The 27,927-nt window shown below is 45.0% G+C and overlaps 1 protein-coding gene across 4 annotated transcripts in view; it reads left to right on the plus strand.

Moving 5' to 3' along the window:
- Positions 1-27,927, plus strand: part of NIPAL3 (NIPA like domain containing 3) — a 49,467-nt gene that overhangs the window by 13,642 nt on the left and 7,898 nt on the right. For all 4 annotated transcript variants that reach the window (XM_060089152.1, XM_060089155.1, XM_060089154.1 and 1 more), the window contains exons 3-11: positions 5,882-5,950; positions 7,567-7,738; positions 10,318-10,377; positions 14,342-14,487; positions 18,590-18,686; positions 21,123-21,258; positions 23,143-23,231; positions 25,261-25,324; positions 27,030-27,124. In XM_060089152.1, the coding sequence (XP_059945135.1) occupies positions 5,882-5,950; positions 7,567-7,738; positions 10,318-10,377; positions 14,342-14,487; positions 18,590-18,686; positions 21,123-21,258; positions 23,143-23,231; positions 25,261-25,324; positions 27,030-27,124 (928 nt within the window). The remainder of the gene's footprint in view (positions 1-5,881; positions 5,951-7,566; positions 7,739-10,317; positions 10,378-14,341; positions 14,488-18,589; positions 18,687-21,122; positions 21,259-23,142; positions 23,232-25,260; positions 25,325-27,029; positions 27,125-27,927) is intronic.

The raw sequence follows: 27,927 nt of genomic DNA on the forward strand, positions 1-27,927 counted from the left end.
CAGCACATGGGCCCTAGAGTGCATGGGCTTCAGTAGTTGTGGCGCTTGGGCTCAGTAGTTGTGGCGCGTGGGCTCTAGGGCACACGGGCTCAGTAGTTGTGGTGCATGGGCTTGGTTGCTCCGTGGCATGTGGGATCTTCCCAGACCAGAGATCGAACCCGTTTCTTATGCAGGGAACCTGTGTCCCCTGCATAAGAATCCTGCAGGCAGATTCTTAACCACTGTGCCACCAGGGAAGACTCAGGAGCAAAGTTTTGTATACTACTGAAATTAAGATGGTAATTATAATCCCTAGTATAACCACTAAGAAAATAAGTCAAAAATATATAGTAAAAGAAATAACGAGGGAATTAAAATGGTACTCTAGAAAACATATCTATTTAACACAAAAGAAGGCAGTAATGGAGGAATTGAGGAATAAAAAGAGACATAAGACATACAGGGGAAAAAAATAGCAAGATGGCAGAAGTCCTTCCTTATCAGTAGTTATATTAAATGTATATGGATTAAACTCTCTCCAGTTAAAAGGCAGAGATTGGTAGAAATGATTTTTTAAAAACATGACCCAAGTATATCCTGTCCACAAGAGATGCACTTTAGATTTAAAGACACAAATAGGTTGACGGTAAACAGATGGAAAAAGATATTCCATTCACAGTGGAATATTCCAAAAGACAGCTTGAGTGGCTATGCTAACATTGGACAAAATAGACTTTAAGACAAAAATTGTTATGAGAGACTAAGAAGGACATTATATAATGATAAAAAGGTCAATCCATCAAAAAGATATAGCAGTTGTGAAATATATGCACCTAACAGAGCCCCAAAATACATGAAGCAAAAATTGACAGAACTGAAGGAAGAAATAGTTCAACAGTAATAGTTGGACACTTTAATACCACATTTTAAATAATGGATAGAACAAGTAGACAACAGATCAGCAAGGAAATAGAAGACTTGAACAACACCATAAACCAATTAGACCTAACAGACATCTATAGAACACTCCACCCAACAGTAGTAAAATACACATTCTTCTCAAATGCACATGGAGCAGTCTCTGGGATAGGGCATGTGTTAGGCTACAAAAGAAATGTCAAATAATCATATAAGCATGTCCTCTGATCATGGTGGGATGAAATGAGAAATCAGTAACAGAAGGAAATTCACAGCAGCAAAGAGGGAAATTCACAAATATGTGAAAATTAACCCATGGTCAATGAAGAAATCACAAGGAAAATTAGAGACAAACTGATCCTAAAATTCTGTGGAAATGCCAGGGACTCCAACCAGCCAAAACAATCTTGGGAAAAGAAGAACAAGGGCTTCCCTGGTGGCACAGTGGTTGAGAGTCCGCCTGCCGATGCAGGGGACACAGGTTCGTGCCCCGGTCCGGGAAGATCCCACAGGCCGTGGAGCGGCTGGCCCGTGAGCCATGGCCACTGAGCCTGCGCGTCCGGAGCCTGTGCTCTGCAACGGGAGAGGCCACAACAGTGAGAGGCCTGCGTACCGCAAAAATAAATAAATAATAAATAAATAAATAAAAAAGAAGAACAAAGTTGGAGGACTCATGCTTCTTGATTTCAAAAATTATTACAAAACTACAGTAATCAAAACAATGTGGTATTGGCATAAGGACAGACATACAAATCAATGGACTACGATACAGAGACCAGAAATAAACCCATACATCTGTGGTCAATTGATTGTTGACAAGGGTGCTAAGACCACTCAATAGAGAAAGAATATAAAGTCTTTTCAACAGATGATGCTGGGACAACTGGATATCTACATGTAAAAGGATGAAGTTGGACTCCTTCCTCATACCATGTAAAAAAAATTAATTCAAAATTTAAAATTTAATTCAAAGACCTAAATCTAAGAGCTAAAACAATAAAACTCTTGGAAAAAACATAGGTACAAATTTTTGTGACCTTGGATTAGACAGCAATTTTTTTTTTTTTTTGTACGGTACGTGGGCCTCTCACTGTTGTTGCCTGTCCTGTTGCGGAGCACAGGCTCTGGACGTGCAGGCTCAGCGGCCATGGCTCACGGGCCCAGCCGCTCGGCAGCATGTGGGATCTTCCCGGACCGGGGCACGAACCCGCATCCCCTGCATCGGCAGGTGGACTCTCAACCACTGCACCACCAGGGAAGCCCCTAGACAACAATTTTTTTAAATGATGACACCAACAACCATACAAGAAACAAAAGAAAAAAATAGATAAACTTAATCAAAATTAAAAACTTTTGTTCATCAAAGCACACTGTCAAGAAAGTAAACTATAACCCTCAAAATAGGAGAAAATATTTGCAAATTGTATATCTGACAAGGGTTTAGTATCCAGACATATAAAGAAATCTTACAACTCAATAATAAAAAGACAACTCAATTTAAAAATAAGCAAAACGTTGCACAACATTGAAAATGTACTAAATGCCACTGAATTGTATACTTTAAGATGATTAATAGTCAACTTTATTATATGTGAATTTTTTAAAATAGGCCAAGGATTTGAATAAACAGTTCTCCAAAGAAGATAACAAATGGCCAATATATACCTAAAAAGATGCTCAACATCATTAGTCATTAGGGAAATGCAAATCAAAACCACAATTAGATACCACTTCACACTCTTTAGAATGGCTGTCGTAATTTTTTTTTTTTTAAGGAAAATAACAAGTGTTGGCAATGATGTGGAGAAATGAGAACCCTTGATTCGTGGGAATGTAATTTGGTGTAGCCACTATAGAAAACAGTTTGGCAGTTCCTCAAAAAGTTAAACATAGAGTTACTATATGACTGAGCAATTCCACTCCTAGTGGAATATACCCAAGAGAACTGAAAACATATGTTCATACAAAAAGATGTACACAAATGTTCATAGCAACATTCATGATAGACAAAAAGTGGAAATAATTTACATGTAACTGATGAACAGATAAACAAAATATGGTATATCCATATAATGGAATATTATTTAGCCGTAATAAAGAATGAAGTACTGGTTCATATGAACCTTAAGAACATTATGGTAAGTGAAAGAAGCCAGTCACAAAAGACCATATATTGTAAGGTTCCATTTATATGAAATGTCCAGAATAGGCAAATCCATAGAGACAGTAAGTAGACTAGTGGTTGCCAGGAAATGAGGGGAGGGGAAACAGGGAATGAATGCTAGTGGGTTTGGGGTTTCTTTGAGGAATGACAGAAATGTTCTGGAGTTAGATATCAGTATGGCACAACTTGATGAAATCTGGACGCTTTCAAGATTATGTGGCACCTCTGGCTGTTTGGTGGTTAGAACTTGCGCAGCCAAAAAAAAAAGATTATGTGGCAACTCCGGAAATCAGATCCACACCCGGCCTCCTGTTTGTTGTTGCTGCTTGTTGTGGTTTCTTATTGTTTGCTTGTTTAGTGATTTTTCTCAACTTTTTTTTGTAAAGTCTGTGTTTTCTGTTGTGTGTGGCCTATCCAGGTCTGTGTCTGTTAGCTTGGTGGTCAGTTTTGTTTTGTTAGTTTCATTAAACGCCTAGAGCCAAAAAAAGGAAAAAAGAAAAAAAAAACCTCTCCCAGTCTTTGCAGACTGACTCTGTGCTGGGGCACTAATCTGTCGTTTACCAGTCTATTTACAGCTCTGCCTTAACTTTTACTTGCTGCTCTGCCCAGCCCGAAGGCCGCCTGAGGTGAAGGCTTAGCATCTTCTCAAGTGTTTTTGGAGCACGCATCCAGCCCGGGGTATATGAATAGTCTTGATTCCCCAGGATACACTGGAGCTTTTAAAAGCCCTCTCTCTCTCCACCCTGCACCCCCATATCTTCTTTCCCAACCTCTTCCTGCTCAGGCTTTTCCTTCTGTGTATTGTTCATCCCAGTGCTGTCCCTTGCCTCAGGATGCTGCAGCCAATACTTGTGACTTTACATTCTTTCAGCAAAAGCATCCCGGAAGCTGCCCCCACCCCCAGCCCTGGTACTGTTCCAAGTCAGGCAAAACAAAGGCAAGCCCTTGTGCTGTTCCTTCAGGGAGCAGCCAGACAGGTTGGAATCCACAACCTCAATTTTTTTTTTAATTTTAATTTTATATTGGAGTATAGTTGATTAACAGTGTTTTGTTAGTTTCAAGTGTACAGAAAAGTGATTCAGTTATACATATACAGGTATCTATTCTTCTTTAAATTCTTTTCCCATTTAGGTTATTACAGAGTATTGAGCAGAGTTCCCTGTGCTATACAGTAGGTCCTTGTTGGTTATCTATTTTAAATCACAACCACAATTTTTTTTTGTGTGTGTGTGCGGTACGCGGGCCTCTCACTGTTGTGGCCTCCCCCGCTGCGGACGCACAGGCTCAGCGGCCATGGCTCACGGACCTAGCCGCTCCGCGGCATGTGGGATCCTCCCAGACCGAGGCACGAACACGTGTCCCCTGCATCGGCAGGCAGACTCTCAACCACTGCACCACCAGGGAAGCCCAGGAGGAGACTCTTGAGCAAAGGAAGAGTTGGGAAAGCCCATGCTGGGAAGAGAGGATTCCTATTTGGTTAAAATGATGCATTCCTTTGGTGTTTAGCGGGGTAATGCTGGAGGGTGTGTTGAGGACATAACATAGTGTGGTTTCAATGCTGGGCTGTGTACACTTTGACCCAGCAGTCCCACTTCTAAGAATTTATCCCAAGGGCATAATGCACAAAAATGCATGAACTAGGATGTTCGATCACAGCATTGTTTTTAAAAAAGGAAATAGCCTAAGTATCCAATAATACAGAAGCAATGATAGAAAATATGGCACATCCAAATGGTGAGTTATTTTGACATTTATTAAAAATGGTGAATTAGATAAGCCTATCAAGAGAATGTATTTATAATATCTTAGGTAAAGGAACAGGTTATAAAACAAATTATAATATTATTTTTATAAAAATAAATTAACATTGCCATTGACATCAAAATTCATGGACAGAAAAAATTTTTTTTTTTTTTTTTTTTTTTTTTTTTGCGGTACGTGGGCCTCTCACCGCTGCGGCCCCTCCCGTCGTGGAGCACAGGCTCTTGACCCGCAGGCCCAGCGGCCATGGCCCATGGGCCCAGCCGGTCCGTGTCATGCGGGATCCTCCCGGACCGGGGCACGAACCCACGTCCCCTGCATCGGCAGGCAGACTCTCAACCACTGCGCCACCAGGGAAGCCCCAGAAAAAATTTTTTACAAAAACCAAAATGTTTGCAGTAACTATCTCTGGGGGTTTTAGAGTGACAGGTGGCTTTTTATCTTTTTTGCATTATTGTTCTTTTCATTTATATTTCCTAATTATTCTACAGTGAATATACATTTGGTAATCATTGTATAAAGTTAAAAAAAAAATGCCGTGCTAAGGAATCTGAACCTCATTCTTAAGGTGACGTAAATTAAATTTTTATAAATTAAATAATTAAAAGTGCCCTAAGCAACTTTGCCACTTAAAAGAGTCTCACTGAGACGCCTCTGGAAACAGGAAGACTCCATTGATTAGATGGCAAATAGTATCCCTGCCTGTGTTTTTCTTGTAAATTCTGATTTCTGAACATTGCTTTTCTGTGCAAGACCATACCAAGTCGATACATTAAGGGGACTGAAAGAGCAGATTTAGGCCTTATCAAGTCCTTGTGACTGGAGGACAAAGGATGGTGCTTTCTGGTAGTGTCCCATTGCAGGCCGTGTTCTGTAAACCAGCAAAGCAGCCAGAGTAAACTCAGGTAGAAAAATTCCAATAGAGTGGGGGTGGGGCGTGGCTTTGTGATGAATGTTGTTGGTTTTGTTTTGGGACAACAAACAGTTGGATTCAAATGTGTCCTGGGGCCCTTTGGCTTAGGCCCAGCTCATGTCTGCTCCTGTGAACTTTCCTTACAGGAAAACTTGATCGGTGCCCTCTTGGCGATTTTCGGACACCTTGTGGTCAGCATTGCGCTTAACCTCCAGGTACGTTTCAGTCACCAGCACTGCCTGGGGCAGAGATACAGTCGACAGCCAGGGTATCTGGTGCAGGCCCGGCTGCCTCCTCTCTGGGGGACATTGCCTATTCCATCCCAGGGCTGGGACAATACCTTTTAGGTTGTTCCAGAATCTCTCTTGATTCTTTGCCCCCGCTTCATCCCCCATCCCCCCTCAACTATGAAGGCAGTGCTCTCCATTACTTAAAAGTCTCTGGGGGGTGCCTTGGAGCAGCTGCTGTGTACACCCTGCCCCATAACTCCTCGGCCTAGTTGAGCTCACAGGCAGCTGTGGTTTAGAGCCAGTTGACGACACCATGGGAACTGGCCCCACTGGCTGCAGGTGCAGCTGGGAAGCCAGCTGTGTGTGTTGGGTGCTAGTGGCGGTTGTTAATGCCCCGGGGCAGCCTTCAACCAGTGGGGGTTGGGAGTCAGTGGATAAATGCTCCAGGCCCCCGTCCTTGGGTAGGATGGTTCTGAGGGGAGTTCACAGGGTTTCTCAAAGGGACTGAGCCCCAGTTGCCCAAAGCACTAACTCACCGTGAAAGCACCCTTCACTGGTCCTCTTCCCTTCCCTGTCTCACTTTCCCACTCCCTGACTTATGCTTCCTGGAATCACCTCCCAAACCAACTCCCTGCTCCCCAGCCCTTGTTTCAGGGACTGCTTCTGGGAAACCCAGTCCAAGACTTGACACTTGCCAGCAGGACAAATCCCACAGCACGCTGGCCAACGCTTTCCCCCAGCGCTGCACAGCTTCCAGCTTCGGCGAGCCGCTCTGCCCCTCTGGAGCAGGCACATGAACACTCTGCTTCCACATACACACACGTGTGTGTTTCTGTGTGTTTCCGAGGGTGCATGGTCTCTTAGCTTCTTATGTGGTTCCCTCTCTTCTCTCTGCAGACCAGCACCTCTGCTTATGCATCTGCTTCTGTGCAGCCCTCATCAAGATCCTCCCCACATGGCAGCCTTGACCCTCTAAGTCAACATGCCTTTCTGGCTTTCCTTAGTCACTGCCTCAGGGTCTGTGTCCCAAGTTCACATGTCCAGAACCAGGAATATTGTCCATGCTTGGGCCAAGTATCCACCCGAGGGAGGGCAGGGTCCACTAGCACCCACAGGGCTGCCCAGCAGAGCAGCCAGCATCTCTACAGAAAGGAGTGTATCCAAGTGGGCACACTGAACACGGGGACTCCTGGGCATTGCTATTAGAAGGAAAAGTCAACCCAAGGGCCAGGCTAAAGCGGGGGTCCTTAGATCATGGCTCCCACCCCAGCCTGCTCGTTGCCTGTGATGTGCATCAGAAATGCACATTTCCAGGCCTCACCCACATCTCCCCACTGAGGATGAGGCCCAGGCACATGTATTTTTTCAAAGCTTCCCAGGGAATTTAAGGCTTCCCAGCCAATGTGAGAACTACCGTCTCAGAATAGCAACCTAAGATTTAGATCACTACTGCTTTACTCTTCTCTGAGTCAGAACTCCAAAAAAACTTGACAGGTCTCCCCAAACTATTTTTAAAAGTGGGGAGTGGATTTAGGATTCGTGTGTCTTAGCATCCTTTTCCCGGAGATCTGGACAAATCGCATTCTTTCTCGGATTTCTAGAAGTACTGTCACATCCGCCTTGCGGGCTCCAAGGACCCTAGGGCCTATTTCAAGACCAAGACATGGTGGCTGGGCCTGTTCCTGATGCTGCTGGGCGAGCTGGGTGTGTTTGCCTCCTACGCCTTCGCCCCGCTCTCGCTGATTGTGCCCCTCAGTGCCGTCTCCGTGATAGGTAAGACCCAGCTCCCACCCCGCCCCTCCCTTGGGACTTGCCCACCTCTGTGAGCAGGTCACCCGCCAGGATCAATGAGACTCACCAAACCAGCTTTTGCTTTGCTAATAATACCTAACACTTACAAAGGGCTTCATACTCAGCAGGACTTGCTCTAAGCACTTTACAGATAGTGATTCTTCTAATCCTCCTGGCAGCCTTTTGAGGGAGATACTGTTATCCCCATTTTACAGATGAGGAAACTGAGGCACAGAGTGGTGAAATTACTTTCCCCAAATCACACAGCTAGCGAGAAGCAGGGCTGGGATGCAAACTGGCTGTCTGCCTCCAGAATCTGTTTAAGGTTTGGAAAGTTTATCAGTATTGCTTTTTATTTCTACTGCAGAAGGAAGATAAACCTTGACACATTCATCCTAACACTGTCAAGATAAACTAAGCTTTCAGAGTTCAGGTATTTCACACCTCTAAGAAATGCACATTCAGCTTATTCTCTGATCTTTTTACATCAACTGATACCATTTTTAAAACATTACTAACTTTCTCATCTGCCATTTTTCTATGATTTCTGTAATCACTGAACCAAGTGTTTCAGAACGTTTGAACCAACTGGAAGACAAAGGAGTTTTAATGTCCATGAAGTCACAAATAAAATAGAATTAGAAAAAAAATTCTTTTCTTCTTAAGTAAAAGATGTTAGTAGATTAGTGAACAATAGTTTTTTGTACATAGGAGCAGGGACAGTGAACTTGCTTTGAAATGTTTCCTTCCATCATGCTGGTAAGCATTACAGTGCCGAGAAGCTCTTCTCTGCTCTTAAAGGAGAAAATCCTGCTCTGAGTCTTAATCCTCCTGGAATTAAGAGGGCCTCTTCAATACCAAGGATGGCATATGCATGGCATTTATATGCCCCTGCAGTACCCAAGGCAGATATCACTAATCAATCATAGTGAGCCTGGATGGGCCCTCAGAATTCTCAGAGCTTCAGGCAGTCATTACCAATTACTAGGAGTTGGCAGAGGAGCGGTAATCTATTTGCTTTCCCTGATCCTATTTATTGAAAGCCCCTCTTTTTCTTGACCAAGGTTGGTAAACAGGCAGCGCAGCCTACAAGATGACTGAGGTCCTCAGGCATGCTGTGTTCTTTCCCACCCAGTATCGTTTCAAAATATCATTTGAGTGCCTTTAGTTGAGGCAAGTTGTCTGCCGTAGTCTCAGCTTCTCTCTACTGTTTTACATCTGGCCCGCTTTCTACATCTGTGTTGTTGCCCAGCCCCAGTAGGTATTTAGGTTTGTCCTCTGCCCATTGCTCATCTATCCAAAGGGCTCTCAGAACCTTTATTGACAATGAGGAATATGTGACTGAATGATTAAGTGCTTTAAATCTTAGCCGTTGAATTTTAATAAGGATCAAATAACCAAATTCTTAAAAATGGGCTGAATTATAATGATGGGACTTCACATATCATCTGCTAGAAATTAAGGGGCTCTTAGAGTTTCTTAAGTCACCAAGTGAAAAATAATATTAAAAATAAATATTAAAATAATAATCACCATTTATTGGGTACCTATTACTTATTAGTCACTGTTCCAGGTACTTTAATAATAATAATAATAATAACTCAGTTATTGAGCATGTACTAAGTGATTTGCATATATTATCTCATTTAATTACCCCTATGACTCTGAGAAGTAGGTATTTTCAGTGATGTGCTGATAAACCAACTCGAGAGAATGAGAGAAGAAGAAAAAAGAAAGAGGAGGTGGAGGGAGGGAGGGAAGAAGGGAAGGGACAGAAAAGTGGAAGAAAAAGAAGACCTGATTTTTAATGTTTCTGATGTAAAGGGTGTACATACCCACACTGTCGCTGATTCCGAGCTACCAATGGTTTCCTGACTATTAACCCTCAGCAAGCTGGTGAAGGCTGGATCCAGCACACGATTTCAGAGACTAGGAGACTGACTCTCAGGTGAAGTGACCTACCCAGGTTACCCAGGTTACCCAGCCAGAGGAGGCAGACCTGAGATAGTAACCCAGGTCTGTTCACGGTGCATGCCAGCCCCATCCTTTAGGGCAGTCACAAGAAAGTTTGAGTACATCTGCAAACGTGGAAGAGTCAGGGAGTAAAAAGAAAAGAACCAGGGGGGAAATGTCAGAGGTAGGCATTGCCTTCTGAAGGAGCAAGAGCCCTGGCCTCCAACAGTCCTACGTTTGAGCCCAGCCTTTCCTTGCCAGCTGCATGGTCTTGAGTGGGTCCTTTCCCTCTCTCAGCTTCAGTGTCCCCATTTTCCACATGGAATCATAACAGTGCCCACCTCAAAGAGCAAACACGCCAGATATAACTTGTGTAAGTTGCCTGTCACACAGCAGGTATTCAACCCCCGGTGGTCCTTGTAGGAAATCCTCAGGGAGGCTCAGAGAGGAGCCTCTGTTTCTAATAACAAGAGACTGAGCTCTTGGGAGCATGAGAGCTTAGGCAAGCTCCAGTGCAGATGAGCCAACCCAGAGGGCACTGGCGAAGGGACTCCATTTGACTGATGCAGCCTCAATGCTCTTCTCCCTGTGCTTTTTTTGTTTTATAGCCAGCGCCATCATAGGAATCATATTCATCAAAGAAAAATGGAAACCTAAAGACTTTCTGAGTAAGTTCGTGGATTGGAGCTCTGTTCTTAATTTTATGCTTGTGCTTTTTTTCATTGTGAAACCAGCTCACCCCAACGTAGAGATCATTTGTCTCCTGCTCCCCAGTGTGCTTCTGTATCCCACCCTCATCAGGCTCCTGAGAGCTGGGTTTTTTAATCAGTGGTTCCCAAACTTGACTACACATCAGAACCATCTGTGCAACTTTTTAAAATGGGCTTTCATTTATTCCATTCAATCCATATTTATTGAACATCTATTGCTGGGATTTTAGGAGGCCCAGGAAAAGGCACCCTCTTTCCCTAACTGAGTTTTAAAACAGTGAGAACTAAACAAGGAAGTCAAACACAGGAGATCAGAAGTTATGCTTTATTACTAATAAAAGCTAGATTAGAACATGCAGCCACATGAACTTGCTTACACTCTCCCCCCAATGCACTCCAGCCCACAGCTAGACCTTGGGCCAGGCTCCCAAGGAAATATTTGGGTTTTCAGAATGGAACACTTATCCAGAATTACTGCCATACATATCCTGGGGCAGAGAAGGGAGAAAAAAAGATCAAAGCCTGAGTGTTTAAATTATTTCGATAGATTAACTCCATTTCAGTCGAGAAATGCAGACCAATGGGGCAAGAGACAGAAGTGTCGGTCCATTGGAGCTTCCTCCACATAGAAACCCAAGGAGTGGGGAAGAAGTTACCTATTGAGTGCCACCCTCTGTTGTAGGTGCTGGAGATATAGCAGTAGGACAGTGAGGATCCTACTCTCATGGAGGTTACCGTCTAATGTATATGTGTGTTGGAGGGGAGAACATACAGTAAACAAGTTAACTATATAACTAACTAAATAAAATAATTCTAGATCTTAGCGAGTGCTTCAGAGAAAATAGAATGCTTTTTGTTGCGGCACTGGGGTGTTTTTCCTAGACTGGTCAGGGTTAGACTCTCTGAAGAGGTGGGGCCCAGACCAAACTGATACTAAGGAGACTACCAATGCCAAAGTCTGTGGGCAGTGTTCCATGTAGAAGGAGCAGCAGGTGCAAAGGCCCTGAGGCAGGAATAAGCTTGGTGTGTCCGGTATCAGTAAGGCCAGTGTAGCTGGAGGGTGATGAGTAAATGAGGAAGCCGGACATGAGAACAAGGAGGCATGGAGGAACTGGATGATGTAGGGGCTTACAAGCCACACTAAGGAGTTAAGGAGTGACGTGATGGTGGGTCCAGACTCTATCCTCAGAGACTTTAAATCTGGGCTGGGGCCTGGGCGTTTGCATTCTCATAAAGCTCCCCAGGGTGAAGTATATTAGTCTGCAACTTGCTTTGAAATGTATCCAAAAATAACCTGGCTTGATGAATGAGTGGAGGGATGAAGAAAATGGATCACGATATGGGATACAGCAAGTATAATAAAATGTCAATTTAGAATCTAGGTGGTGGGACTATGGGTGCTTACTATTAAAGATTTTTTTTAATATAAATTTATTTTTATTTATTTGTTTTTGGCTGTGTTGGGTCTTCGTTGCTGTGCATGGGCTTTCTCTAGTTGCGGTGAGCGGGCTTCTTATTGCAGTGGCTTCTCTTGTTGTGGAGCACGGGCTCTAGGCATGCAGCCTTCAGTAGTTGTGGCACGCGGGGTCAGTAATTGTAGCTCGCAGGCTGTAGAGCGGAGCGCAGGCTTAGTAGTTGTGGTGCACGGGCTTAATTGCTTCACAGTGTGTGGGATCTTCCAAGACCAGGGCTCAAACCCATGTCCCCTGCATTGGCAGGCGGATTCTTAACCACTGCACCACCAGGGAAGTCCTTGTGTCTGAAAGTTTTTAAACAACACAAAATGTCAGGGAGAAGAAGCTCCCAAGATGCTGCAGACACACAGCCACATTTGGGAACCACTGTTCTGAATCATTGGTGTAGAGTAACAGCAAGATTGGGCCAGGAGGTGGAAAAAGAAAAGAATCTTACACTGAAAAAAGCAGAATTACTGCTCAGCAAACAATGACGCCACAAAGACCAAAAGACTCAGATTGATTTGTAGTAATTCTGCTGGGGGAGAGGTGGGGCTGGGCTGGTTCTGAGATCAGTGTAGAGGTTTATGTCCCTTCCAGGGTCATGCTAGGTAGTCCTGGAATGAGAGGCATACCCTATGTGAAGTAGAAAAAGATGCCCCTCTGGGCATCTATAGTTCTGTGGGCAAATGCCTTGGTGAGCAGAGCATGGGCTAGATTTTAGCCCTCTTCACTGCCCTTGTGCAGTGAGCAACCTGCACAACTGTACCTGGCTGCCCTGCTTAGAGTTCTATTAAGTTCAGCAAACATTCACCCAGTGCTAGACCTTTGCTGGACAACGCAGGCACATTGATGAGTAAGACCTGTCCCTGCCTACGGAGAACTTAAGACAATAGACTTGCACAGAACTTACCATGTTGAGTTTAACCATGGTTCATTCATTCACTGAGCAATTGAACAACTGGTTTTTGAACACCTTTTGAGGCCTGGAATGAAAATAAAGGACATTTAATATGGTATCACATTTCCTCAAGATAGTGAAATGAAACAGGTAGAGTTAATTCTATCACAGAAAAATCCAGAAGCCTGTGGTCACAATATGTGCAGCTCAGACCTCACAGCCCTTTTCAGCTTGCATGGGGCTGGGCTCACTCAACTTCAACCAGTTGAAAGTTGGTGAAAACCAACTTTTCACCAACCCCACAGGGTTCAACTGGAGTGTGAGAGGACCCTGGGGAAGAGTCAGGAGACCCTGGGCCTGCACCCAGGAGCATGCCTCCTGGGCCACCAACAATATCTGACAGGTCTGTGGAGTAGAACGTTGATAACATTTAGATAGTTCCCTTGGGAGTAGGTTAAATAGCCAGTTGGGAGAGGCTGAGACAGTTTTTCAAAGGCATACCGTAGGCTCTGAAGGTTTGCTTTTGAGGTTTTTTTTCTTTTTTGTTTTTATCTAGCCCATCTAGCTTTAGAATGTCCCTTGTAAAATGCATATTGAAACCAGAGTGCAATACCAGAACGGCTAAAATGAAGAAAAAATATGCAGTTTTGCTCATACGCTACTGGTGGGAGTGTAAATTGGTACAGCCACTTTGGAAAACCATTCGACAGTACCTACTAAACTGGACATCTACATCTCCCGTGACCCAGGAATTCCACTCCTAGTTTTGTACCCAATAGAACTACATGCATATGTTTTCCAAATGACATGCACAAGAATGTTTGTAGCAACGTAATTTGTTATAACCCAAGACTAGAGACTACTTAAATGCCTATCAAGAGTAGAAATGATAAATTGTATCCTATTCACACATGGACCACCGTACAGCAGTGAGAATGAAGAAGCTACCACCACATGCCAGGATACAGATGAATCTCACAAACATAGTCTTGCATGAACCCAGACACAAGAAAACGTACTGTACGAATCCATTGATATAAAGTACAAACCTAGGCAAATGGTCAGTGCTGGTAGGAGTCAAAGTGTTGGCCTGGGGGTGGGGGCTAGTGATTGGAAGGGGACACAAGTGGGGATTTGGGGGTCCTACGAATGTTCCCTTTCTCGACCTGGGTGCTGGTTACATGGGTGATTTCACTTTGTAAGAATTCACTGAGCACTTTTTTGTATGCATGCTATCTTATTAAAAAATTTTTTAACACTAAATGTATCTTAGAAAAATGACATTCAGGGGACTTCCCTGGCAGCCCAGTGGTTAAGACACCACACTTCCTCTGCAGGGGGCACGGGTTCGATTGCTGGTGGGAGAACCAAGTTCCTGTATGCCTTGAGGCACGGCCAAAAAAGTAGAAAAAAAAATGACATTCATGAAGATACTCTATTTTTTTTCAAGTAAAGAAAAACCCAAAATTCAAGCAATAGCAGGTCCCCATATGTTACCCCAAAGACACATGTTAGCCTGGGGCGGGCGCTTGCAGTAAGCCCTGTGATGGCCTCCCCCTCCCTGCAGGGCGCTACATCTTATCCTTTGTTGGCTGCGGTCTGGCCATCGTGGGCACCTACTTGCTGGTGACATTCGCACCCAACAGTCACGAGAAGATGACAGGCGAGAACATCATCAGACATCTTGTGAGCTGGCCTTTTCTCCTGTACATGGTAAGAGAAGCCTCCGGTCCTTCCACCTGAGATGGTGGGGGTGGGGATGGAGTCTTAGAAACCAGAAACCCAAATTCCCAGCAAGACGGGGTTCATGGGAATCATGATGTATTTCACAGCGCCGAACACCACACTCGCAGAGAGCACATAGTTCCTGGGGAAGTGCTTTTTTTCACTTGTGTCCTGAGTAATGTCTAAAACTGCATGTATAGTATGATAACTTGATTTTTTTAGAGGTATTTGTAGGTCTGTACATTACCTGTAAAAGATTGGATAGAAAAACAAACTCCATCAATAGTTGTCTCTGGGAGATGGAATTATGATTGTGTTTTTATTTCACCTTCGTCTTTACATATTGTCCAAAATTTCTACAGTGAGCATTTAAAACTGTTATGGTAAGAAAAAAAGTTAAAATTTTCAACAGTTAAAGAATGTTATTTTTTTTTTTTTGCCCGCTATCACACAGCTGATAGAAGCTGATAGAAACACGGGAGACACTGCAGACTTTATCTCCTAAACCCCCAACCAGAACTAATCAAGGTTACAAATAGATTACAATTAGTCAATTGTAAATTGATTACAAATAGACTAATCAAGGAAAACATCTAAGGTATTTGGTAAAGCATATTCCTGCTCCCCCTGCACCATGTTAAACACTTTTTTTTTTTTTTTTTTTGCGGTACGCGGGCCTCTCACTGTTGTGGCCTATCCCGCTGCGGAGCACAGGCTCTGGACGCGCAGGCTCAGCGGCCATGGCTCAGGGGCCCAGCCGCTCCGCAGCATGTGGGATCTTCCCGGACTGGGGCACGAACCCGTGTCCCCTGCATCGGCAGGCGGACTCTCAACCACTGCGCCACCAGGGAAGCCCCATGTTAAACACTTTTTAATGTATTATCTATCAACAAAAATAACCAGTAAACAAGGAGTTTTATTTGAGCCAAACTGAGGACTATAGCCTGGGAGACAGCCTCTCAAATAACTCCGAGGAACTGCTCTGGAGAAGCGTGGTTTTCAGCACAGTTTTATATCTTCTCAGGTCAAAGAACATTAAACAAGTCAGGGATACATTCCTTAAAGGTATAAAACAACAACAACAAAAACCAGATCAGCATGTACACAGCAAGTCGGTTTGTCCTTGGTACCTGGGAAGGGAATCTTATCATCGCAGGGGTACTAGCATTGGCATCCCATGAAGGGAGGCATTTAATATTTATTCTTAATGTGAACATTCTTTACTTCTGGTCAGTGTACCCTTTTCTTTAATAATTAAAGCAGGTGTACAATGTATGTTTGAAAGGCCACAAATAGGCCATTTTAGTTAACATAAATTTTTTTTTAATTTCTCCATTTTAATCTTTTTTTTTTTTTTCATATTTATTTATTTATTTATTTACTTGGTTGCACCAGGTCTTAGTTGCGGCAGGCGGGCTCATTAGTTGTGGCATGCAAACTGTAAGTTGAGGCATGCATGTGGGATCTAGTTCCCTGACCAGGGATCGAACCCCGGTCCCCTTCATTGGGAGCTTGGAGTCTCATCCACTGCACCACCAGGGAAGTCCCTGTTAGCATAAAATCTGAGTTAAATCATGTATAAGCCAGAATGACTTCCCTAGACCTCAATGTGTGAAAATTTTGTTTCATCACATCTCAGACTCCCTCGATCGTCCTATAACATAGGTGTTTTTCTCCCCATTTTATGGATGAGAAAACTGGATCTCAGTGTTAGCAAACTTGCTCAGAGTCCCGTGAGAGCCGAGCTGGACCTGAAGCCTGCCTGCCTGCGTGGCCTCATGTGTCACCACAGCCTGCTAACGAAAGTGTTCACTGTTTTGCCTTGACTCAAGCAGCCTGGGCCTGCTATAGAGGCCCCGAACGTCCTTTTTCCTCAGATTGCCCGTGAGGCAGATGATAGATTCCCCCAAGGTTGGGGCTGTGTCATCTTCCTAGCGCCAGCCAGCCCCAGCGTTGACCTGTAGGCGTGGAGAAGTGTCTGCCGGGCATAGCCAGAGACCCACCTCTTCAGGAAAAGCTTAACTGCAGAACACAGGCTTCTCTTTCAGAGAGTCCTGGGCTCGAGTCCATTACATACTGTGTAGCTGTAACCAACGCACTTAGCCGCGTGCTCTGCCCCCTTCTCTGTACGATAACTGGCGGGGTCACTGGACACGGGGTGGCTCTCCGGTCCATCCAGCACGTGACAGGTGCTCAGTGACCAATTGAGTTTGGCTTCCTCCATCGTCACTGTGAGGCAGTGCTGCCAGCTGGAAAGATTTGGCCAAATCAACTTCAATAAAAATTTATTGAGTGTCTGCTATGTGCCAGACACTGTGGGTATAAAAGCTAAACGAGACAGGCTGACAGAGCTCATGGTCCATCCGGAAGCACCAACACATATACAGCCATCTCACGATAGAACGCCAAGTGCTCTCCCAGCGTGCGTTTAAGCATCATGAAGAATGGTGGGGAGATCGGCCACTCCCACCCCCCTGCCCAAATGTACGCACACCAGTTGGGAACGTTGATGAGTAACCGTACATCTGCTTTATGGCATATTTTGCAACAATTAAAGATAATGATGACGACTTCATAAAACATGAAAATTGTTTACGGTAACTAACAACGGCCCAGCACAAAACTGTGCTTTGACTGTGATGACAAGTAGATAAAATATGTATTCACTGTGACAAAGACAGGAAGAAATAGGAAAATGTGCGCAGCTGTGTTTTATGGTCTCTAATTCTGAGGATTTTTTTTTTTTTTTTTTTCCTGTATGCGGGCCTCTCAACTGCTGTGGCCTCTCCCGTTGCGGAGCACAGGCTCCGGACGTGCAGGCTCAGTGGCCATGGCTCACGGGCCCAGCTGCTCCGCGGCACGTGGGATCTTCCGGGACCGGGGCCCGAACCCGTGTCCCCTGCATCGGCAGGTGGACTCTCAACCACTGAGCCACCAGGGAAGCCCAATTCTGAGGAATTTAACAATTTTTTTCTTTTTAAAATGCCCATTAATGTTTCTGCATTGGTTTTTATGATAAATGAACTTCGGTAGGAGGTTGGGATAGGCAAACAGAGCTGAGCCATTGCTTTAGTTTTGCTGGGGGCTGGGGCTGGCTTCACTCCTTGGGAAAGTATTGTCAAATGTCTGGACCTTTAAGGAATAGAAAGGACAAGCTGTTGCTGCAAAGGCGGGGAACTTCTCAAACTTCAGAGTTTTCAAACTTGCTGTTGTCTAGTAAGATTCTACTGATGGAGCAGCTTCTGAACACCAGGCACTGGGCCCCCATCTGCAGGCAGTGTAGCCTAGTGGGAAAGCACATGGGCCCTGGAGCCAGACTATCCGGGTTCAAATCCCAGCTCTGCCATTTGCTAGCTTGAGATTCTTCATAGAATTATTATGCTGATTTAGTGAGTTGAGTAAAGATAAAATGCCTAGAATAGAGCCTGGCAGATTTATGAGTTCATTAAGTATAAGCTGTGATTATCACCCTCTAAGTTAAGAACTCTTATCCCTGTTTCACAAAGGAGGTAACTGAGGTTTAGAGAACTTAAAGTGACCTGGCTAAGGTCACACAACTAGTTTAGAAGGAGATCCAAGCTCATAACTGGGCCTCCCTGACTCCAGAAGTCCTCTTTTTTCGACTCTACCAAGCTGCACGCAGTGGAGGCTTGGTTAGCAGGCAAGTGGTATATATACTTCTATACTTAACCAAAGAGCTCTTCTCACTGAACAAGCAACTCCCTCTTTGACCAACTCCCAGTTTTAGTGGGGGTTACCATGGAGCAGTGAAATGGGACACCAGCTCAGCCTGATGAATCTTGACCATCCAAGGCAGGGTGGACCTGAGGCCAGCACAGCACCCTCAGAGCCTCACCACGAGATGAACTGCTCCTCAGTATTGGGAGGAGAGAGATTCAGCATTCCCTGCTTTCCTGCAGGATATGTATCAGCGGTTTGGGAGATACTGGATGTTTCAATTTCCTTTCAACTCTGAGGGCCTGTGACTGATGCAATCAGCAGCATATACTCCAGCCCAGCCCTCCAGGCTCTCTTGGTCTTGCCTGTGGCCCCCGCTGACCTCCCCCCATCCCCTTGCTGCTCTCTGTAGCTCGTGGAGATCATCCTCTTCTGCTTGCTGCTGTACTTCTACAAGGAGAGGAACGCCAACAACATTGTTGTGATTCTCCTCTTGGTGGCGTTACTTGGTAAGTGAGGGTCCTGGGGATTGAGTTTTGCCACCACTAAGTAGCACCAAAAGGAAATGTGGGTTTTGTTTACTGAGCTGTGGCATCGGGACCCAGGAGCTGCTGGAGGCCGGCTCAGGCTGGTCCCTCTGCATTGGCGGCTGCAGGAGCTGGGTCCCTGCTAACTGGACGCAGGCCTTGTCAGTTCCATTGCGCTGCTGACGGCATTTGGTGTTCTTGCTCAAATACCGTGTCTCCTAAGTGCCAGGAGCGGTGCTGAAACTGGCTAGAGCAGTGAGCCAGGCAGACACCCGTCGCCTCAGGGTGCCACCCATTCGAGAGGGAGGAAAGGACAGTAAACGAGTTGACAAATACATAGATAGTATAAGTTTGGGCAGTGACAATTACAATGACGAAGAAGAAAGCAGAGTAAGGGTAGGGGTGGGGGGTTAAGAGGTTATTTCAGAGAAGTCAGGGGTGGAACAGGTTCCAACAAGTGAGCCCCTAAGGGTCCGTGTAAGACCATCAGAGGTTAAGACTTAATTCTGGATTCAAAGGCAAGAATTGATTTTGATTCTGCTCTCTTTTGTTTTTTTTCTTTTAAAGGCATGGGAGCAATGGGGGAAATGGCTCCTAAATCAGATTGGGGCAAGGCTCTAACCCCACATAGAGTTAGATTTACTAAGTAGAGCTGTGAGAAGCACCCCTTCTTCCTGGAGAGGGAGAGGTGGGTGCGGCCCTGCCGCTACCTCCTAGTGACTGTCCCTGTGTCAGCCACGCTGTCCTCTAAAAATGGGCCTAAGAGAACACCCAGATCTCGGGGGGAGAGGCGATTAAATGAGATGAGCACCGGTCCCCAGTGTGTGTTGTTTCCTCTGTCCTTCTGACAGCAAGCCCCCATTCCAGCGACAGGCCATAAAACACACTGATATGTCATCATAGGACAGGGTTCCACTTTTTTTTTAACAGCTTTACTGAGATATAGTTTACATACCGTAAAGCTCACCTGTTTAAAGTATACAATTCAGTGATTTTTAATATATTCATAGAGGATGTTACCATCATCATAATCGAATTTCAGAACATTTTTGTCACCCCAAAAAGAAACCCTGTGCCCACTAGCAGTCACTCCCCATTTTTCCATCCTCCCAGGCCCTGGCCAATCACTAATCTACTTTCTGTCCCTATGGATTTGCCTTTCTGGACGTATTACATAAACGGAATCATACACCATGTGGCTGTTTGTCCCTGGCCTCTTTCACTGAGCATCATATTGTAGAGGTTCATTCCTGTTGCAGCATGGCTCAGTGGTCCGTTCCTTGATGATTTTGTTTGCAAAGTGGATTGGAAGATCACAGTCCCAAAACGTTCTCTCCTGGTGAGTTGGAAGGTCAGAAGGTTCTGAGGCACGTTGGCCTTTCTGCCCCCTCCTCATCAACAAGGACAGCCTGGAGAAAGTGCTTGTCTTAACTTCCTGCCAGTGTTTGAAAACTGTCGTCTAAGTAGCTGAGGGGCCCAGAAGCCGCTGTGTCTGCTGGGCTGTTGGCAGGAGAAGGCAAAATGAGCAGACGCTGAGAAAAATAGGAAAGCAAAGCATCTCAGCCAGAACAAGGAACTTCATTTGTACCATACTTGGGAGTTCCTTTTAATTCCTGCTCTGGCAGGGGGATCCAACAGTTTAGAGTCAGAAGTCGTTTCTGCAGCACTGGGTAAAGCAGTGGTCTCCATAGTGAGGTGGGTGTTTGGGAAGAAAAAATATTAGAACTGTATTTATTTTTATCTCCACCTTTTAAGTATATTTCCTACACGTTTTATGATGTATATACCATATAAGCACAGTGTTACATGACTATAATTTTAAAATAAATAAATGTATATATATATATATATATATATATATATATATATATATATATATATATATATATATATATTTTTTAAAAGTATATACATATGCATAGGGGTATGCATTCCAAAACATGTGGAGACCTCTGGTCTAAAGAAATGTTTTAAAAAATACCAGTGAGTAAGCATTTTAAAAGACCAAAAAAACAACACAAAAAACTCCTGAGCTCTGTACGCACCACATTTTTCTTGTGATTGCCATGAGAATGATACTCAAAAGAAGTTCATTTATACATTCGATTGTTTTGACCTTTCATTGTGTTCCAGACACAGTGTTGCCACTCTGGAGTTCTGAGTGAACTCACTACCCTTTCTTGGTAGAGTTTAGAAGGGCGTTTGGAAATACCCTTCCGGGTTTTGCTTTCCTCTCTGCTTTCATGGGAGGGTACAAAAGAACCAGTGCCAATAGGATCTTCTCACTATGTAAATCACTGGCTGGGCTCTGCCCGTGTTCCCTGCATCTTGGTCACTTTGTCCTTTGAGTTTGTAAACTGTTCCCCCCGCCATGTCTCTGAGGCTCCCACCCCACACATCCTTGTTAACCTTCTGCAGGCTCAATGACCGTGGTGACAGTGAAGGCTGTGGCCGGGATGCTCATCTTGTCCATACAGGGGAACCTGCAGCTCGACTATCCCATCTTCTACGTGATGTTCGTGTGCATGGTGGCAACTGCTATCTATCAAGCCGCGTGAGTTGCAGATTCTTCTCCTGCTGGGCTTCCCCACAAAGGTCTCTTCCAGCTTCTGGGCCTGATTACAATTGTTTTTGAAGCTGTAGGGCAGGTAGAACATTCAAATATTCTGTCGCCAGGATCTGGCATGCACTGTGGAGAGAGAGGGGTCGCTAATTTGCTGAGTTATCACATGGAGGGGTGCCGTGCCGCTTGAAAAGCCTGGAGTGGATGTATTTTTCCCTCTGCCTCAAAATGTGAGAACCATGCAATCAGAGGCAGCCTCGATTCCCATCTGGACCAAGGCAGGTGCCCACTTCCGGGGCCTCAGAAGAAGCTGTGCCGTCCCCATGAGGCACCTATTTGTCTGCCCGGTGGAAGAGAGAAAGTTGTCTCCAACTTTCTTGTCCTCAAGAAATCTTTCCAAGTAGAAGAGCAAGGTGATGGTTTCTGCCTCAGAAGCAGCCGTTCTGAGGGTAGGCCTGGGCCTTGCTCACGTCAGAGATCCGGTGCCCAGCAGGGGGCCTGGGTGAGCATGTGACAAACCTGTGTGGGAACGGAGGGTGGACAGTGCAGGTTTCAGTGTGGTGCACGGGGCCGGTTCACCCTGGACAGGTCAGGCCCTGGACTCCAGCCGCTGGGGCTCACCACCCACCAGCGGTGCCTCCGGGGAACATAGCGGTGACCGCTGCCACCCGGGTGCCCAGTGTAAGCTGTGCCCTCACTGCCTTCACAGGAACTTGAATTCATTTGGTCCCCACGACAATGACATCATCCTCATTTTGCATGTAAGGAACTGCTGCGAGAGGCCAGGAACTGGCGGAGCTGAGACTGGAACCCCGGCGTCTGCCTCCCTCCCCGTCCCGCGCCCCTCACCCCTCTCCTCTAGGCCTGCTCCTCAGCTTCTCCAAGACACAGATTCCCCATCTGAATAGCAACAGCCCCTACCAACAGAATCGCAGCAGGCTCTAGTAGGATACAGGGCAACGTCCAGTAAATAGTAGCTTCTTTTGTGATTTTTGTTACTATTATTATGCTGATTATGATTATGCTTAGTCCTCCTACAATGATTCTGGTCATCACCCCTGAGCCCCTGTCCAACGCAAGGCTCTGTGCTGTGCCCTCCAGGGCTTACAAAGATGATCAGGTGCCCCGCCCTCCTCAGGAAGCTTCTCACTCACACATCACACATTCATCGAGGCCTGCTGTGTACCGGGCCCGTGCTGGGCCTTCCATGCACAGAGACATGAGCGATAGTCACTGAACTCAAGGTGCTCACAGCCCTGGTCCGAGGACAGCCAGGTAAACAGACAATTACAGTTGGGTGGGAAGTGTGTTATGGTGTAAGGAACTTTGCGACAACAACCAAAATGCTATGCAGAGAATGGACAAAGAATATATTCCTAAATGATGGAGTGTTTATCCTAGGTGGAGAGATTAGGAGTGACTCTAATTTACTCTCTCTTTTTCCTATATTTATTGCAGTGAGAGTTGAATTAAGAAGAAAATTTGTTTAAAAGAATAATGACAACACGAGGCAGGACGTGATAAGCGCTACAGGAGTTTCTTGGAGTGTTAAGGGCCCAGGAGTGGCTTTTTAGTGGGTAGGGGATGCAGGGGACACAGAGGTGAGGAGAAGGGCACTGCAGTGATAAGAACTATGTGGTCAGAGGTGCTGGACGGGGAGAGGGATGGGCCTCAGGCTGTGTGTCCAGAGGAAGAATAGGAGCGAAGCGTGGACCCCAGCCCAGGAGACACACAAGGCTGGCATCCTTATAATCCCAAGGAATATTCCTTCACGCCTCATCTTCGTATTTTCAGACCAAGCCTGCGGTCATCGGCTTTCACCTCGGCCTTTCGACATCCCCACAGCCCACTGACCAGAGTGCTTTTGTGTTGAAGGTTTTTAGGTCAAGCCTCACAGATGTATGACTCCTCTCTGATTGCCAGTGTGGGCTACATTCTATCCACTACCGTGGCTATCACAGCAGGTAAGGGTGTGGCCGCTAGATTTCTGTCTTCTACCTTGACAGCAGGGACATTACCCCAGTGTGGAGGGAAGGGGCGCTGCCTCTGTCAGAAGGCCAGTTCTGCTGACTTCTTCTGCCCGTCACAGCTGTAGATGGTTTTGTGGGGAAAGCGCAGGACTGAGAGCCAGAGAGGCCTAGGTTTGCACCCCAGCACAGACACGAGCTGTGTAGCTCTGGGAAGATCACTTCACCTCTCTGAGCCTCAGTTCCACATTCATAACATGGGAGTAATAATACTTTCCTCCTAGAATTGAAATATGTATAGTCCAAACGTCCCCTACTTTGCACTGCTTGTGTTAGGTTTCTTTAACAGTTTTTACCATCATCTGCTAACTCCACAGCCTCCACTGGCCAAGTGACCACACATTTCCTCTGTATAATTTTTAGAGATCATGAGTATATACATAACACGTGCCCAGTAAGTGATCATCATCATTATTACATTCCCCTTTTCTTCCACTCCACCCCTATATGTTTTTTCTTTTTCTTTCTGAGGTGGCTTCAGAGGCTGCAAGCATGTCTCTATGTGTCTGTGTATGTGTGTGTATGTGTGTCGGTTTTTTTGTTTGTTTGTTTTTAAATGGCAATGGTGACTAAGATTTTCAGAGTAAAAAGACCAGTAAGAACCAGTGTGCCTCCCTTTGAGGAAGGCCCAGCCGGAAAGCCATATATTTCACACTGCACTTTGGACGAGTGGTGCGCCCAAACTGGTGTTCACAGAGGTTAGAACAAGAGGGCACACAGCCTGCCAGGGCGTGTGCCATGAGCAGGACCAGGGATTGAGTGGGGCTTGACCCAGAGCAGCCAGAAAGCTAACCTCATGCAGAGATTTGAGTCATGGTCAACAGCTTCGGTCCAGGCAAGATTGAAAGGGATGGAAACGCTGTGGTTGAGTCCACAGTCAGGCAGGGAATCAGGAGCTCTGGGCAGGGTCGGGGTGGTGGGGTGTGAAGTGGGTCCAGACAGACGCTGGCTGCAGGGTGAGGGCGGCAGGCCTGTGGCACTGCCACACTGCAGTGTGTGACATCTGCCAGTCTCATGAGGTTAGAAAGCTCCGGCGGCTTAACCACGAAGCCTTGGTTTTCCATCTTAAGAAAGATGGGGGGAAAATGTGGTACATATATACAGTGGAATATTACTCAGCCATAAAAAAGAACGAAATAATGCCATTTGCAGCAACGTGAATGGACCTAGAGATTGTCATACTGAGTGAAGTTAAGTCAGTGAAAGACAAATATCATATGATATCACTTACATGTGGAATCTAAATAAAAGGTACAAATGAACTTATCTACAAAATAGAAATAGAGTTACATATATAGAAAGCAAACTTGTGGTTACAAGGGGGTAAAGGGGAGGGGAGGAATAAATTGGGAGATTGGGATTGGCATATACACACTACTATATATAAAATAGGTAACTAATAAGGACCTACTGTATAGCATAGGCAACTCTACTCAGTACTCTGTAATGGCCTATATGGGAGAAGAATCTAAAAAAGAGTGGGTACATGTATATGTATAACTGATTCACTTTGCTGTACACCTGAAACTAACACAACATTGTAAATCAACTATACGCCTATAAAAAACTTAACAAAAAAGAAAAAGAAAGAAAGATGAGAGAGAGGAGTGTGTAAAAACTGGTAAGTCTCTAGTTTAGCTCACAGTGTCGTTTCACTGGGGGAAGCTGGGCAAAGGGTACGTGGGAATTCTATACTATTTCTGTGCATCTAATATTATCTCAAAATAAAAAGTTAAGAAAAAAAAGATGGAGGTAAGAGGGGCCTAGGTGGGGGAGAAAGAGAAGACAGTCTATTCCCCTCAAATGGCTTTTATTCCATTCTGCTAATTTCTCACTAGGTGCAGTCATAGTATTTTGGACCCCTTTGGTATTCTGTAGGGAAGGGAGCTTCACCAGATCCTAAACTGACTGGAAGGTAGGTGATTTGAAAACCGCTCACCCGCATTTTCCATTCTTTGCTGCTCAGGCGCCATCTTCTACCTGGACTTCCTCGGGGAGGACGTGCTGCACGTCTGCATGTTTGCACTGGGGTGAGTCCCATCCTGCTCCCTGGCCCCGAATTCCAGGCAGGCTGCCCCTCTCTCCCCACCCCTGCTCCAGCCTCTCAGGCAGTCCCTTAGAGCCAGAGGAGCAGCTGGCAGTGGGAGCTTTGTCCCCAGAGGTGAGCGTTTCATTCCCCAAAGGGCTTTACTTTTCCTTTCTTCTCTTTTGGGCTTTAATCTCCTTGTCATTTCGAACACATCACAATTTGACCCATGAAAGACTCTCAACCTCACCTCAGATCAAAGAAATGTATACTGAAGCTAAACAAGATGCCATCATTTTGCAAAAACTAACAGGAGGGGTAATGTCCCATGTTGGCAAAAGGATGAGGAGCCCAGCTGTCTGCCACAGTGTGAGAAGTTCTTTAATGTGGGAGGACAATTTGGCAATAACAGTGAAATTTTTAAATGAGCATGCTTCTTGATGCAGCTTTCCATTTCTAATCATTTATCTTGGAAAAGTAAATGATGGACGTAACGACACATATATGAGGGTGTTTATTATTTTAAAAATTAATTGTATAAGCAAATAATTGGAAACACCCTAAATGCCCATCAGTAAAATACAGGTTAAATAAATTATACTATCTTCATATAATTAAGTACCATACTGCCATTTTGAAAAATTGAGGTCAGTCTATTGGTACTGACGTAGAACCATGTCTAGGATATGTTGAATGAAAAAAGTTACATTTTAAAAAATGTATAGTATACCCTATGAGCCAGCAATTCCACATCTAGATATAGACCCAAAAGAAATTAGTTATATATATTGACAAAATGACTTGTACATGAATATTTATAGTAGCTTTATTCATTATATACCCAAACTGGATACAACAGGAGAGTGGAAAACAAGTTCTAATATATTCAGACAATGGGTCAGATAATGCGTTCAACACAACAATAAAAAAATAATGAACTACTAATACACACAATGAAGTGGATGAATCTTAAAAATCAGGTGAAAGAAGTCAGACATAGAAGAGTACACTGTATTGTTTAACTCACAAGAAGTTGAAGAACAGGCCAGTCGATTCTGTGGACGTCAGAACAGTGGTTTCCTCTGGGGAAGGGTCTGCATGAATGGGGAAGGGGCGCAGGAAACTCTCTGGGGGTAAAGGATGGAAATGACTTCTCTATTGACCTGGGTGGTGATCCCACGAGTGTGTGCACAGGTAAGATTCATCGAGCTCCACATTTAGGGATTGTGCATTTTATTGCCTGTAAATTATGCCTCAGTTTTTAGAAAGTGTGCTTGTTTATCTAAGCTCTGGAGAAGAGAAAAAAACAAAAAAAGACTCTGGCAGAATATACACCTATAGTGGGGACGAGTACAGGGACTTTCTAATTTTTATTTTCTCTGCTCCTGTATTGATTGAATTTAGGCCATAAAGAACTTTTTAATTAAAAAAAAATCTTTAAAGGCAGGGTTCTGAGATGCAGGGTAAGTGGAGGTGAGGGTTTGGCCAAGGATGGCCTGATTTGTTCTGATTGAGGCTTGTGTGGGCTGCACGGGCTCTCGCATCTGCTTCCTGCTGATCCCAGGCCTGGCTGCCTCTCAGGGCCGCTCAGCAGTGAGCCCACCTCCGCAGCCTGCCACCCTGTTTTCCCCTTTTTCCCATTACTCGCGTTTGAAAGCATCCCTCCCAACCTCACTCTGGCCTTGTTTCTCTTCATCTGTGTTCACCAGGTGCCTCATCGCATTCTTGGGTGTCTTCTTAATCACACGAAACAGGAAGAAGGCCATTCCCTTTGAGCCCTACATTTCCATGGATGCCATGCCAGGTAACATTCAAATCCAGCTGGCCAGCCCATCCACATAGAATGACTGCTACTTCCTGTTTAAAAAGAGACAACCAGCCTCTGGGTTTGGTGCAGGGAAGGTGTGCTGTGCTATTATGATGTGACTGTCTCTCTTTTTTTTTCTTTCTGTTTTTTGTGGGTTTTTTGGTTTTTTGTTTGATCTCAGTTTGCAAAAGAGGAGGCAATGGCTGAGGCACCTCGATTGGTTTTGAGCACATCTTGCCAGTTCTCATGTCACTTTGGGGATCTTTTAAAGACAATCCTGATTCACACTGGATATAATTATGATCTGCAGCACCAGGCTTCATGCCTGCAAAAGGAAAAATCCAGTTCATCTCAGTGGAATGGAATGATCAGAGAGGGGAAGGAAAATAGGATGAATGAAATTCAAATACTATAACCTCAGTCCTTAGATTCCACAAGGGAGTGGATTGTTCTGGAGAGCCTAGTTCCCCTGGGAGCTCAGGGTTCACACCGAGAAGTGAAAGTTCAAAGGGCAGGAGCATAAATGTGTGAATCAGCTGAGTACCGCACAAAAGGGAGTGATGGGGCTTGTAGAGAACTGGAGAGCACTTTGTAGCCTCAAGGGATTCAGACGAGAAAGTTAAGATGTTGGGCAGCCCCATCTAGATTTGCTGACCTACATTCTCTAGGATACTAGTGGCCACTAGCTTTCACTCTTTAACTCAAATTTAATTTTTAGTTTAGATATATAAGATGGAACTCTCTCCAAAGCATAATCTCCCACCCTCCATTAAGACAGTCTTGCCTAGGGGTAAAACAGG

The sequence above is a fragment of the Mesoplodon densirostris genome, chromosome 2, assembly GCF_025265405.1.
Source record: "Mesoplodon densirostris isolate mMesDen1 chromosome 2, mMesDen1 primary haplotype, whole genome shotgun sequence".
NCBI classification, from domain to species: Eukaryota; Metazoa; Chordata; class Mammalia; order Artiodactyla; family Ziphiidae; genus Mesoplodon; species Mesoplodon densirostris.